This window comes from Lactuca sativa, chromosome 5 (assembly GCF_002870075.4).
Source record: "Lactuca sativa cultivar Salinas chromosome 5, Lsat_Salinas_v11, whole genome shotgun sequence".
NCBI lineage: Eukaryota > Viridiplantae > Streptophyta > Magnoliopsida > Asterales > Asteraceae > Lactuca > Lactuca sativa.
This window is the reverse complement of record NC_056627.2, coordinates 370,820,273-370,835,842: the sequence shown is the minus strand read 5'-3', so window position 1 is coordinate 370,835,842 and position 15,570 is coordinate 370,820,273. Positions and strand designations below refer to the sequence as shown.

Here is a 15,570-nt window from a genome sequence, read left to right as displayed (position 1 = left end):
GTCTAAAGAAAAGTTGTAGAGTACGTTCCCGCCTACACATGGATATAAAGAACATCAAAAACGGAGCTCGTGTGTGAGAGTTATGATTTTTAGAAGTCGGAAAGGGAAATTGCGAAACCTGGTGCGAGATGATGACGTGGCTCGATCTGGACCTTCCATCGCTGACCTCGGTACCTGCTTCGGATTGCGACACGCCGCCCCTCGCCTACGCCCAGCGTACTTCGGTCTTGTGCGGTCCGAGGGATGGCTACGTAGCCCCACTGAAATGAAGCCACCTGTCGTTCCTATATGAGTTACGCCCCGCGTAACAAAGGGCTACGCCCAACGTAGACTGAAGATCAGCTCCTATAAATACCTTGCGAAAGCAGCCGACTTCTTCACTCATTCCACCATAACTTTCTCTCTCTACTTTCTATCACTACCCCCTAACCCCCCTAAGCCTAGGTAAACCTCCTAGCACCCGAAGGAAGCCCCGAGGCTCCCGGAGTCTCGAGAAAAAGGGTCTTTCGGTTCGGAAACGCTGCTCCAAGCGAAGCCCGGTTTTCGAGAAAATCCGTTGTAAGCGAGTTACGTCTACGCTATTTTTAATATAGCTTCTAATCAATTATAGTAACATCATTAAGACCTTAAATAATTATTTGAGCTATTATTATGAGTTATATAAGAGTGTTGTTTAACTCTTATATAATAGTAATAATAGCTAGACTATTAATTAGTCGCAGTTAACGTTAGACTAAACCCTAGTGGTATTGATATTAGGTTTTGTCAAGGGAAAATTGTTTTGAGATAACGAAGTGTTGTTCGAGTACCGAGTCACCACCTCAGGTGAGTGCATAATTACTTTCATCTTACACATAGATATGAAGTATTTTATATAAATTACGTGATGTGTGTGCATATTATCTGTATACTTCTATGCTGGATGAACGATTTTATACATGTTTTAAATGATTTAAACTGTATATGTATTTTATATCTACAAAATGTGTTGGGTAAAACATGGGTAGATGTAATAGTTGTTGTGTGACAAAATAAAATAATGATCCGGATTTTTTTTTGGTTTGAATTATCCGTCTATGGATTTGACATTGGATTCTCCTATAAATAGGAGCATATGAAACATAGTACTAACCAATTACAATCAAAGGACTGGACAAAAGAGTTACATCTGACACTCATAATATCCGTGTTTGACAAATAAAACTAAGTCCTATGACAAGTCAAATCAAACAAAAGACAAATTACATTAAATGCATAAAGACAAAATATTGATTTCAGAACAACAATCATTCTGGACACAAGGTTCATTCCGAAATGTCTTCACTCAATCTTCACTTCACTATTTTGACTTCAAGTCTGGACACAAAGGAATTCCGGAGCACACTTCTCTTCGGAACTAGCTTGACTTCGGAGATGACAAATGTATTTCGGATTGCTAGAGGTTCACTTTCAGGTTCCAACAGGTAGTTTAGTACCCAACTATGCTAGACAATATGTTTATGTTATGTTATTATGTGGTGGCGGTGGTGGTGGTAGGGGTGAAATAGTCCCCGTAACCGGTTGAGATACACCGGAGAGTAGGTCGGGCACCCAGATATGCCTGACATGGGGTACGTCGGGCACCCCGGTATGCCTGACAGTGGGGTAGGTTAAGCACCCTAGTATGCTCAGCAGGGTAGGTTGAGTACCAAGATATGCCCAACAATATGTGATTTGTATGGTATGTGGTATGATGCGGGAACTAACTAAGCTTTACGCTTACAATTTTCAGTTTTGCTTTCAGGTACCTCTTCATCGAAGGGGAAGGAGCTGGCACGGTAGCAGCGCACCACATACACATATGATTTCCGCATTTCAAGATCTATGGGATTGTACTCTGACATATTTATTATTCCACGACATGTTTTATGACATTTGACTTATGGGATTATGTGTTGATATGATATTGATGATGTTTTTCAGTAAACTGTTTTATAAGCAACATAATTAAAATCAAAATTTTTTGTCATGATTTTTGGGGTGTTACACTGGTTATTTCTTTCTTTCTTGATTACCTCCATTTTTTCAATGTCGGTTTGTTGAGATTAAAAAAAACTATTTAACAAGAAGCAAATGTTAGGAATTTCAGTAGGAACTAACTGACTAGATCATGTTTCAATAATTCTTATGCTTAAAGACTATCATACCATTTAATTTCTAACAAAAAATGGATACATACATTAAAGTTCTAATATTTTCAACGATTTGACAAGAAAGTCCTAAAATTTATTTTTTTTACAGTAAAGTCCTAATTCACGATTTGACAAGAAAGTCCTATTTTTTTTTATAATAAAGTCCTAATTACCGGCTAACCGGAAAAAAATATCAAACAATGTCTATAGACTTATACCGTAAAAAAAAGGGATAATGACTTAAAAGGGTAATGTATTTCTCGATTAGTACACATTTGGTCACTGAGTTTTTTTTTCGTCCACATTTACCCCTTGAACTTGTTAAACTGTATACATTCAGTCCTTATGACCGGCTACTCCAGGTTAACCGGTAAAAAAGACTTAATAGGGTAATATATTTTTCATTTTGTACACATTTAGTCCTTAATATTTTTGTACACATTTAATCCTTAATATATATATATATATATATATATATATATATATATATATATATATATATATATATATAGTTATTTTTGTTTTTTTTTCTCATTCAGATGATTTCTTTAGGTTTTTCTCATTAAATATTACGTGGGACATTCATTAATGAGGTGTTTCGCCTTTTGATGCTTATGTCCATTGCGATCTCCACTATTTGGTTGCTTAGGTCATGTGTTCTGAACGTCATAACTTCTTCATACGATCTTTATATCCATGCAAACGAACTTTATATTCATGCGTTCATATTTTAGTTTACTACAACTTTCATTTAGATTACTCTCATTAAAAAATAATATATTTTCACTTACGATTTTTATATCCATACGCAGGGGTGGATTTAACCTGGTCCAGTGTTGCACAGGCAACACCTATTTGTTCTGTCTGCAGTGGAAATTTTTTTGATTTCTTTTCGTTTATACCTATTTTTCATGTATTAGCAACACCTCTCTCATTTTGGCAACACTTACTATGTATTCCTCCGTCCTCCCCTGTTCATACTTTTTTATGGATGCATGTATGGATGTTTTTTTTAAAAATCATAAGTAAAAATATATTAAATTTTAACGGGAATAATCTTAATGAAAATTAACACATGAATATAAAGATCGTCAAAATCTGATATCCTTTAAAGAAGTTACGATGTTCAGAATACAAAACCTAAGCCAAACCACAAAACTTACGCAACCACACAATCGAGATCACGTTAGACATAAGCATCATTAACCCCAAACACCTCATCAATGATTGTTCCACATAAGATGTCGTGAAAAACATCTAAAGAAATCATTTATAAGTACTGAATGAGTACAAAAAAAGACTTATTTTGAAAAAAAAATGTTAAGGACTAAATATGTACAAAAATATTAAGGACTAAATGTGTACAAAATGAAAAATATATTATCCTATTAAATCATTTTTGTTGGCTAACCTGGAGGAACCGGTCATAAGACCTGAATGTGTACAATTTAACAAGTTGAAGGGATAAATGTGGACGAAAAAAAAAACTCAGTAAACAAATGTATACAAATTGAAAAGACAAAATTGCAAAAATGGTCCCTGTGGTATGCAAATTTTTGGGGTTTTAGTCCAAACAATGACTTTTTTGGACTGGTGGTCCTTTTAAGGTAGTTTGCTTGTGATTTTGGTCCTTCGCTAAATTGAAAAGACTAAAATACCCTTCTGATATATTTTATATGTTTATTTCTATTTAATTTAAAGTTTTATTAATAAAAAATATGGGACCCACCTCTCTCTCTCTCTCTCTCTCCAAACACACACAAATACCGTTGGATTCATGCTTTGCCTTCTCCATTGCTATGTCGTCGATCATTGGAACCAAAATGCTATTTCTTCACCTGCTTCCCCTTCTTTTTGTATTCGGTCTTCAGAACCTCACCACCACTAACATCCCTCCACAACCTCCACCGTCGCACCGTCCTGATGTAGGTGGGGAACTCATCAACTCTGTAACAGGAACAACAACGGAGCACCATCCTCCTACGTATTTCTCCTTTGACGTGGCTCATCCATCTACAAGAACAGGAGATGTTTATGAAGTAGCTTCTTTTCCAATCTAAATGGTGGAACCCGATAATAACTCCATTGATATTGAATCTGTACAGGATTGTGACTGGATGAACAAGAAATCAGATACAAGACCTACATCACATAAAAAGAAAAAACCTCTGTGAAAACCTAGAAGATGAAAACTCAGAATGATCGAGAAATCTGAAACCGATTCCAAACTCAACTTTTTAAACGGGATGATTTGGAGACAATCTACACACATATAATGGAAAACCAACATGTTAAGAACTTAGGAAATCTGATTTCAATTGAAAAATTCCACCGGAGCAATTGTGCCTTTGCTCCACGTACCGCCGGCCACGGTGGCGTGTGGCAATTGTTCTTGGTCGTTTTAGCTTGAATTCGACAAAAAAACAGGAAGGATAACTTGTGGATCTCAAATTAAAGTAGATGGATCAATGAGGGATCCTGTTGGAGGTTGAAAACAGTCGTGAAATGGGGGAAACTTCCGGTGGGTTTTTCACGAGATTCACTCAGCGATTAGAGGTGTCGACGAGTTGTTTTCGACCGATAGTGGGTGCAGCTAGAAATGATGCTCTCCAGGGGGTATTTAGGTTTGTCTGTTGTCGAGAAAGAAGGAAGAAGTAGGACTGGAACGGAGGCTAACAACCTCCGGTTGCTGCTTTGTTTTTTAAGGGGGGGGGGGGGGGGGGGGGAGAGAGAGAGAGAGAGAGAGAGGTGGGACCTTTTTTATTTTTTTTAATTGTTAAAATAAATAAATAAATATTAAAATTTAAGAATAATGAAAGAAAAATGAAAAATAAATACCCCAAGGGTATTATAGTCATTTCAATTTTCAGAGGGACCATTTTCACATACAAACCACTCCAAAAGGACTACGAAACCAAAAAAGTCATTGTTTGGACTAAAACCCCAAAAATTTACATACCACAGGGACCATTTTTGCAATTTTGTCAATTGAAAAATACATTACCTCATTGTTAAAAAAAAAAAAAAAAAAAAAAAAAAATAGAATTTTCCTTCTTGTCTTTGGTTTCACTCACTCCCATTCATTTACCATCCTTTCGCACGTTAAGTTAAAGTGGGGAAGAGGGTGTTATGTTTCTTGCTTTTGTCTGTGTTCGCCCCGTGCCGTCCAGTCCATTGATCATCGATTCTTAATTTATACAGCACAGATGCAAGAACAAACCAGAGGAATAACACTATACCATAAAGCAAGAAAAAGCGACCAAGCTGATGGCAATGAAAGCCAAAACGCAACTGGTGATTGGAGACGACGGTGTAGCTATCATCACCCTCAACAACCCCCCTCTCAATTTACTCTCCTTTGAAGGTAATACCTAGTACGAGCATACATACAATTACAAATACCTACAATTGTTTTTCATCGTTGAAATTGATCAAGAACTTGTTTATTAGAGAGAAACACTCCGACCCGTGATTTCTTATACGAGAATGGACTGATTTCTACTTCAGAACTGTCACGAAGTAATGCTTTGTAGAGGAAAACTATGAATGAAGTAAAGCTTGCTGAGAAATTCTTCTTCGTAAAGTGTTAGGGTAGCTATTTATTTATGTAGTTGAACACACCGTGGCTAAATTGTCCACGAATACGAATTTTCGGTTCTTCATTGACACGTTAAAATGTCCTAAGTCGTAACTATGAATATGTGCAGGATGTGTTTGTTCTATTTATGAAACAATTACTCATGGAATCTACCTTACAACTATGTCTTGGTTTGGTTTTGTATGTTGACAGCTACGCTAATGATTAATTTTCAGAACTTATTACTCTGGAATTGGATGACTGTATTTATCTATTCCATGTCCAAGATAATTGTTTTTTTTCTTGTCATTCAGTTATGCTTAGCTTAAAAAGCAGCATTGAAGAAGCCCTGCTATGCAATGAAGTTAAAGCGATTGTGGTAAATGGTATGCATAAAATTTTGACCTTTGTTATTCAAGGTACTTTATGGTATACTTATAATATGATAAACAATGAGTTGATTGAATAGGTTCAGGGGGTAAGTTTTCTGGGGGAGCCGACGTGAAAGTTTTTGGGAAATCTGAGATGGTAAAGAGTGAGTAGTAAACCAAGTTTATGTTTATTTCTTAGAATTGCGTGTGTTGCTATCTTTGTGAATTGTGATACTTAATACTATTATTCAACAGAACGAAACGAGGTTGGTTTCATATCAATAGAGTTGATCACAAACCTTTTGGAAGGTATGTCATTCATTATACCTCTGTGATTTCTCAATTTGTTATAGGTATCTACCAAAATCAATGTCAATGTTGATGATAGCAATTCTCTCTATATGACATGGCTCATGAGTACTATGGGCTTTTTCACATGAAGTATCTAAAGGCAAAACCATCTTTATATTATTAATTGCTGTTATTAGTTTTGTATGATAGTTTTCAAAACCTTGTGGTTATTTTGATGTGAGGACTTTAATAAAAACTTTCATTTCATCTAGTTGAGTGTAAGTATAAGGGCAAAGCACAACGTACTTTCACCATTTTTATTGATTTTTACCCACTTGACTTTTTTTTTTTTTTTGTAATGATAAAACCAATATACTTTTATGTCTTATAGAAAACAGGTAATTTTATTGACGCAACGACCGCGGTTACATTTACATACTTTTGAACAAGACAATTAAATTGTAAGGGTTTAATCAACAAAAAGAAGTTGAGGGACTTAATCAGTAAAGTTGTGAAAGTAGGTTGTCATTTTTTACATGTTGCGGTTATTAATATAATGTCCAACTCAAACGGGGTAAACAGGCAAAAACAGAGTTTTCTATAAGTGAAACAAAGTATAAACCGTCATTAAAGTTACAAATCTTGGATCCCTGATTCACGTAACTATCTATTATTTCATTTATATAATCATATTTTTATTCTTTAATTCAAAAATAACTTGTAAGTTGTAGCAAAGTTTTTTTTTTTTCTATTGATAGATGGGTCACCTGACCTGCATAGGGGATCTGGGGCTTCAGTCAGGAGAAGAGTCACGGTGTCTTAGCATTCGCATAGTAAATATTCATTATAATTTATATGCATGAGTGTGGACTGTGTTTTATAAGTTAGCACTTAGCTTAAGCTGTGGTCTGTGTTTTATGCTGCATGCAGCTGCAAGAAAGCCTTTAGTAGCAGCTATAGATGGGCCTGCTTTTGGTGGTGGACTAGAGATAGCACTGGTAAGAAACATGATTCACCTTCACCTTCCTTTCATTTCAAATGACAACTCTTTTTTTTTTTTTTTAATGCTTTAATTTGTTTGTTAGGCATGTCATGCACGCATATCCACACCTACCTCACAACTTGGCTTGACAGAACTGCAATACGGGATCATTCCTGGATATGGAGGTGACATTTTTTCACACACACACACACACACACACACACACACACACACATATATATATATATATATATATATATATATATATATATATATATATATATATATATATATATATATAAACCTTTCAGTATGATCCATACATAATAGCTACCATCTGAACCAGGCACTCAGCGTCTTCCACGCCTTGTTGGCCTTCCTAAGGCTTTGGAGATGATACTGGTATGCTACATATGTTTGTTGCTTCTTTAATCATGTGTTAGATGAACTGATCTCTCTCTCTCTCTCTCTCTCTCTCTCTCTCTCTCTCTCAAATAATAGATGTCAAAACGAGTAAATGGGAAGGATGCTTTTAGTATGTCCCTTGTTGATGCTGTAGCCCCTGCTGATGAACTAATCAGAAGTGCATCTAGATGGGCTTTGGATATTTCAGAAGCCAGAAAACCATGGATTCATAGCCTTTACAGAACCGACAGACTAGAACCATTAAAAGAAGCAAGGTTAATACTGAACACGGCGAGAGATGAAGCACAAAAACAGAACCCAAATGTGACTCATCCATTAATTTGCATCGATGTCATTGAAGAGGGTATAGTTTCTGGTGCTCGTATTGGACTATGGAAGGTACATTGCATTTCTTTGATTGTTTGAATTTGATGGATGGATGCTGAAAAAGTTCTGGTGGCAGGAAGCAGAGGCCTTGAATGAACTCCGGCAATCTGAAACTTGTAAAAGTTTGGTCCACATCTTCTTTGCTCGATATAACACTTCCAAGGTTTGGAGTTTGGTCTGGACACCTTTCTTATACTAACAGTTAATGTTGATGAGATGACTTGTTAAAAGCAGTTACAGATTTCAGGTATAACTGATATGGGGTTGCAGCCAAGGAAAGTAAATAGAGTTGGTGTTATTGGTCCTGGGTCAATAGCAATAGCAACAGCTTTTATCCTTGCTAACTTTCCTGTAATATTTAAGGAGGATGATGAGAATTCTCTGGAGGCTACAATCGGTGAAATCAAAGGTGAGTCATGATATGAGCTTAAAAAGTATGGTCACAACTCACAACTCTCTCTTACTTGGTTATCTTCATCTTCAGCCAATTTGCACAGCCATCTTATGGCAGGGAAAATGACCAAGGAGAAGCTTGAAAGAACTGTATCTCTGTTGAAGGGTGTACTCAGTTATGATAGCTTCAAAGATGTGGATTTAGTTGTAGAGGTGAGTGTGAGTCCCAACTATATAATTCAGCTGTTACAACAAGGGTTTTGGCAGATAAATCCCTGAAAAAGAATTGCATGATGTAAATTTCTTAAATTGTAACACATGAGAAGTAGGTATGTTTCTAGAATTTAACGATAACCGGATGTTGAGGTTTTTGTCAAAGTGGACTGCTAGTGACACAAGTATCAAACAAAAACTTGGTAGCCGAATACAAATGACAAAACAAAAACCAATGTCATGTGGTATCATATGTATCAAACACATGACACTACAAAAGCAATGGGGTATTTTTTAGTTAAAGGACTTGCTCATGCAAATAGTTATTCTTCAGAGGCTTATTTGCGACAAGTGTGAAAGTATATAGGTTTCTTTTTTAATATAACCCTGAGCAAGAATCACATTTTTGAAAGAAAAAAAATACCTATAGTTTTCAGGTATTCCAATAAGTTAAGGGGACTAAATCATGCAAAGAGTTTTCTCCAGGGACTTGTTTGCGAGAAGTGTGAAATAGGCTATATATTTTTTTTTATTATAACCGTGTAAAATAACCTCAAGACTTGGCTGCCAATCAAATTATTGAATAAATACCTATAGTTTTCGAATAAAAACATTTTCAGGGATTTGTGTACGAAAAAAGAGTGAAAGTATATTATAGGTCAAAATCCTTTTCTTAGAGCACATTGATTGAGCTGAAATTATGGTGGAAGCTAGGCCCATTATCTATGTTATAAATGAGTTGAATCAAAATGCAGTAAGTAAGTTAAAAGTTTTGGTGTGTTGGCAGGCAGTGGAGGGAAGCATCCAGTTAAAGCAGCAAGTTTTTGCTGACCTTGAGCATTATTGCCCTCAACATTGCATTCTTGCAAGCAGTAGTCCCACACTTGACTTAAATCTAATTGGAGAAAGAACAAAATCCCAATTCCGGATTGCTGGGGCCCACTTTTGTAGGTAGGTAATCATAATCATATAGTTTGTTTTGTTGGTAAACAATGAGTTGTAATAATATTTGCAGTTCCTCTATGCTGGAAATAGTCAATACCGAGTGTACATCGCCCCAAGTAATTGTTGACTTACTTGATGTGGCAAAGAAGATGAAGAAAACACCAATTTTGGTCCGTAATGGCAGTGGACTTGTGGTGAACAGGATCCGTGCCATGTATTCTCAAGCAGCAATGTTTGTTGCTGCTGAACAAGGTGAAGAAGGGAAGCACCGTGTGGAGCAGGTGATGGACAAATTTGGGATGGCCATCAGTCCATTCAGGTTGGCTGTTGGAATTTGGAATGTTTGCTCACATCTGTCATAGCATTCTAACCATGGCTTGCAATATATATATATATATATATATATATATATATATATATATATATATATATATATATATGTTTATGACAGAATGATGGACATTGTTGTTGAGAGCATGTCAACCCTATCTCAGAATAAGCAAGATACTGGTAATAAGTATTGACTTGCGCTGCTGTTGAGTTGATTCCAAATAGAAAAAGAAACAATATCCTGGCTATATATAAGATTCTCATTTGTTCTTTTAAAACTTACTTCGATGCCACAGGCTCATCTAATTCTACCTGGAAGGAGGCAAAGGATTCGCCAAATGATTTTAAGGTGGTATACTTACACCTCTTGCTTTCTTCTTCTTGTTGCTGCTGCTGCTGCTTAAAAAAGTAGTGCAATAACAATCCATATATATATTATTGAAATTCATTCCTTTACCTTATTGTATCCCAGGCCACTTCCTATAATAATAATAATAATAATAATAATATAATTAATTAATAAAGCAGGTAGCAAAGTTGTCAGAAGAAGATATAATGAAGATGATATTATTTCCAGTTGTGAACGAAGCCTGTTGCATCATGGAAGAAGGAAGCGTGGTGAAGGCTTCTGATATCGATGTTGCTTCTGTTGTGGCAATGGGATTCCCCTCTTATAGGTACCTTACCTTACCTTTCTTCTTTAATTTGCTCTTCTCTTTATCTTCATATATACATTAAAAAAAAAAAAAAAAAAGAGAGATCTCACACTTACTTACATCATCATCATTATTCATTGATCAGGGGTGGAGTTGTTTACTGGGCCGATCATACTCTTGGATCCAAATATATCTGCTCAACACTCGAAACCTGGTCAAATGCATATGGACCATTCTTCAAGCCTTGTGCTTATTTAAGGAAATATTCTTCAATCGTAAGGAAAAGAAATTTTAGTAAAATATAAATGCTTCCACATCACCCAACACTCTTATTTAACGATAGCTGTTCATCTCATAAAATCACAGGGGACACCACTTATGCAGATCAAATCACACCTCTAGAATCGATCATCAAATCACATCATGCTTTGCCTTTGCTTTCTTCATGCTGTAAGAAAACGTGCATTTTTAATTATGGGGGTGTTTGGATTAACTTTTGTGGGGCAAAAGTCCTTTTTGTAAAAAGACTTTTTGTAAAAGAACTTTTTACAAAAGTTATTTTTAAAAAAGTGCTTGGATTAACTTTTGAAGGTAAAAAGTCAAAAGTTAAAGTGTTTGGTTTAACTTTTACATATAAAATGACTAAAAAGGACATGTTTACATATTTACATTGATTTACTACTTTACGTATATTATTTTATACTTAATATTTTTTTTTAAACAAATATTATAATTTTGTAAACATTTTATTAGAAAATATAAAATATAATTTTTTTTCTTAAATATTTGTAATTTTTTGGATTAGAGAATGACAATATAAAATTACTAAGTTCATACAAATTGTAAATAATTCATAAGAGGATCTTTTGTATTAGACCATGACAATATTAAAATTACGTTCATACAAATATAAAATATAAATTACGTTCATACAAATTAAAATATTTCTAATTTTTTTGGATTAGACCATGATAATATTAAAATTATGTTCATACAAATTGTAAATAATCCATAAAAAAAATATCATAGATAACATTACATTCATCTTCGCAATGTGATTATATCTTGTGCAATAATATCCCGTATCGCTGCCATATATAAATCACCATCGCTCGTGCGACGTGTACTTGGACCTTCTTCGTAAACATCACTATCAGTATCACCTCGTACGGGATTGTAGGATTCTTGTTGTGCCCTATTAAACGCTTCATCAGACTTACCAACCTTTCTAATGTAGTTATGGATCGCCATCGATGCTATCACAATTTTCACTTGGTTCTTGTACTTGTAATTAACATGCATGTCTCTTAATAACGCCCACCTAGCTTTCCACACTCCAAAAGTTCGTTCAATGATATTTCGCAATGATGAGTGGAGATAGTTAAATTTCTCTTTCGGTCCACGAGGTTCACGAATAGCAGCCGTGTGTCCACGTCGAAAATCTGGTAAATGATAACGAATATTTGTGCCTTTGTATGGAGCAAGATACCCTCTCGTATTTGGATATCCGGCATCAACAACGTAATATTTATCTGTAAATAAAACAAACATTTATTATTCTTTTCAAACAAGTAGTAAAAACATAAAACTTGTGTTTCAAAAAAAATACTAACCGCCCGTTGGAGAAGGAAAATTAAGATCTAGTCTCTGTAAGGCTTCATTGAAAATTCTTGTATCATGTACAGTCCCCTCCCAACCGGCCCAAACAAATGTAAAGCACATGTTAAAATCACAAACAACCATTATATTTTGTGTTGCATATCCCTTTCAGACCAATGTACTTCACTTCATCTTTTTGTGGAACCGATGCCCTGACGTGTGTCCCATCTATAGCACCAATGCAATCCTTCAAATTCAAAAATATATCATAAATAAATTATTTGTTAAAGTTTGACTACCAAGATAATAAACACTGGATAATACCTTGAACATTGGATAATACCGAGGCTTATTTAATATATATTCGGGAACATCATCATTATAGTTTGTGTCTGGCTTGATGATGTCGGCACTCAGTTTTAGTACGGCTTCCAAAACTGTGTGGAAATGCATGTGAATCGTTTCCCCCGAATGATTAAAAAATTCTTGCACAAATCTATTGCTACACCCATGAGCCAAAGTCATCAAGAATATTCCTACAGACTCCTTAATAGATACATTTCGTGTTTGTTGTAGCCCGTAATTTGTAGTAAGATCTATGCATAACTGTCTAAAAACCGGTACGTTGAGTCTAAACATCTCATAACAACGTCTAGGATGGCCATTTAGTACTTCAGTAATAAACATGTGCCCTGTGCGGTCTGAAGTGTGACATGGCGTACGTAAGTTACGAGCAATCATTATCCCTTTCAAAGCTAATCCACATAACATTTCAAATTCTCTATCCTCTTCCACCCCACATTGTTCACTATCATCGGATGAATTAGAATCATCACTATCCATCCTACATAATACAAATAAAAAGATGTCAACCATTAACACATAATATAAAATGTCAAATACATAAAGACAAACAATACCACATAATATAAAATGTCAAATACATAATGTCAAAGGACAACACATAATGTCAAAACATAAAACATAAATGTCAAAGCATAACACATATTGCTAAATCATTATTTCATAAGTAACTTAAGAAACTCCATCTTGGCTTCGTCGGTCGTTGGAAACATAAAAGCTTCACGATTTTGTTTTTTGGTGAAGACAAGCAATGCTTGTGAAAATTCGTTGGACCCTTCACGAAACTCGGGAAACTTGATGACAATGGCCATGCAATCTGCTATTGTTGGGGAAGGATTATTTTGTGGATAAGTTTGTGTGTTTTTTGATGATATGGCATCCAATAAAGCATCAACTTTTTCTTCATAAATTGAATTTTTACTCTTGCTTGGACGGTTGTTGGAAACAGAAGACCTCTTCCTTTTACTTGAACTACTTTCATGGAGACTAGGAAAAAGAGGTTCATCATCATCTAAATTGATTTCATCACTATCTCCTTTGCCCTCCATATTTTCTTCGTTTGGATTGCTATTGTTTTGAAATTGTAACGGAGTCATAGTCCGATCTCCAACGGCAACAGAATCCCGAAACAAAGTAGCATATTTCTCATCAAATATGCTCAAATCTGTGTTCCTAAATTTGGCATAATCTTTATTCTCCTACAAAACACAAAGATATTATAAATCAAATATGTTCAATCTATATGTAATCATAACTTAAAATAATTAAAAAGAATAGTAATCATACCTTTATTTTCTCCTCCCACCACTCAGGCGACGCATCTACTAGGCTTCTCGTCCCACCGAGTCCGGTTTCAAGCCTCATTAAGCGGTCATAAAGCTTCCACTCTTTTTTCATGTTCTCCCATTTGTTTGTTAGTTGTTTTTTTTCAAGGATGTAACCTGTTTTCTCCTTAATGCCGTTTTGTATATTTTCCCACCCAACTTTATCAAAGGAGCCGGTGGCTTTACGCCCCTTTTTTTTTCAATCAAGCATGAATCAACAAACACCATGAAGGTACGATTATCCCACCCAAATTTTGGTTTTTTCATTTTCAAAGATGTTTCACAATCAACAATTATAGTGTTGTTTTCATCCATTATCTGTGAATTACATATAGTACAACATTTAAACAACAAACCAATTTCATTAACCTTACTAAATGATTTCATTCATTTATCAAAATTCTAAACAAAACAGAAAAACATAATATCACAGAAATTGGTTACCTGTTAACACAATCCCAAAACAAAAAATTTCTATCAGCTTCATGTTTCATCAATTTCTCTAATTATTAATCCATATTTTATCAAGTTCACTAATTATTAATCAATATTTCATCCATATCTCATCAATTTCACAAAGGTATGTTAATCACAGAATATAAATTTCAGAAATGAGGAACAAATCACAGCAGATGCGAGATAGCGAGAGAGAAGAACACTTCAAGGAAAATCGAAAAACCACATGTCTTTGCTACTGAAAATTGGAAATCGACAGCAAGATATAGTAAAATCGATTGTAAAATCGACAGAAAGATGTTGTACAACATTGGAAATCGACTGGAAAAGAAGAAGAAAACTTACCTGTCGGCGATGGAGACGGAATAGGCCGGTGTAGCAGGAAGACCGTCGGCGTTGCAACAAGATCGCCGGTCAGCAAGATCGCCGGTGTTGAAGGCAAATCGATCGAGCAAGATGCGAGAGAGAAGAAAGTGTGAGCGGAGAGAACGAGAGATTCGTGAGGATACTGGGAATTGATTAGGGTAGGTGGGGTATAAAAGTAATTAATGGTTTTACCTGTTGAAAAGTTAGAAAAAGTCACGCTTTTGTAACTTTTCAAAAAGACCCATTTTACTCTGTTGCAAAAGTTGATTAGAAAAGTTATTTTCAGTTTACCAAACATCTTTTGGGACTTTTCCTAAAAGATAAAGTCAAAAGTTATTTTAAAAGTCAGGCCAAACACCCCCTATGTGCTCCCAGAACTTGCTTATATCTAGGCAATCTCAATTGTTTTCTTCCAAGTGTAAAAGAAACCCTAATTTATTATTATTTTCATTTGGGAGGTGCTTTCTCAATTTAACGCGGATTAGGGAAGGGATATATATTTTCATTTGGGAGGTGCTTGTAACTTTTATAGATGATTATGCAAACTTTTTATTTATATTCAGTTATTACTAATTTTTAATAGGTATAATCATAAAATTGACCATATGATTATGCATGGAAAAAAGATGTGAATGACCCAATGTCCCTGTGCCTATATGACCACATGATATATCTATTATAATAAATGAATATTTTTTGTCACATGTCACACTCATTTAATTTGTCAAATGTCATTTTGT

The 15,570-nt window shown here is 35.1% G+C and overlaps 1 protein-coding gene across 3 annotated transcripts; it reads left to right on the top strand.

Moving 5' to 3' along the window:
- The first annotated feature begins 5,268 nt into the window (after window positions 1-5,268).
- Window positions 5,269-11,303, top strand: LOC111892781 (glyoxysomal fatty acid beta-oxidation multifunctional protein MFP-a). 3 transcript variants are annotated; one of them, XM_052763883.1, is made up of 18 exons: window positions 5,269-5,535; window positions 6,063-6,134; window positions 6,218-6,283; window positions 6,375-6,428; window positions 7,341-7,408; window positions 7,496-7,577; window positions 7,739-7,794; window positions 7,894-8,196; window positions 8,261-8,347; window positions 8,419-8,593; window positions 8,669-8,790; window positions 9,578-9,741; window positions 9,806-10,054; window positions 10,187-10,245; window positions 10,362-10,414; window positions 10,591-10,742; window positions 10,867-10,996; window positions 11,088-11,303. In XM_052763883.1, exons 1-18 carry the CDS (start codon window positions 5,439-5,441, stop codon window positions 11,121-11,123), a joined length of 2,025 nt encoding a protein of 674 aa, XP_052619843.1. In that variant the 5' UTR covers window positions 5,269-5,438; the 3' UTR covers window positions 11,124-11,303. The 3 variants fall into 3 exon arrangements, with proteins under 3 accessions (XP_052619843.1, XP_052619845.1, XP_052619844.1); XM_052763885.1 differs by having other exon boundaries at window positions 5,270-5,535; window positions 8,425-8,593; XM_052763884.1 differs by having other exon boundaries at window positions 5,270-5,535; window positions 10,594-10,742.
- The last annotated feature ends 4,267 nt before the right edge of the window (window positions 11,304-15,570 follow it).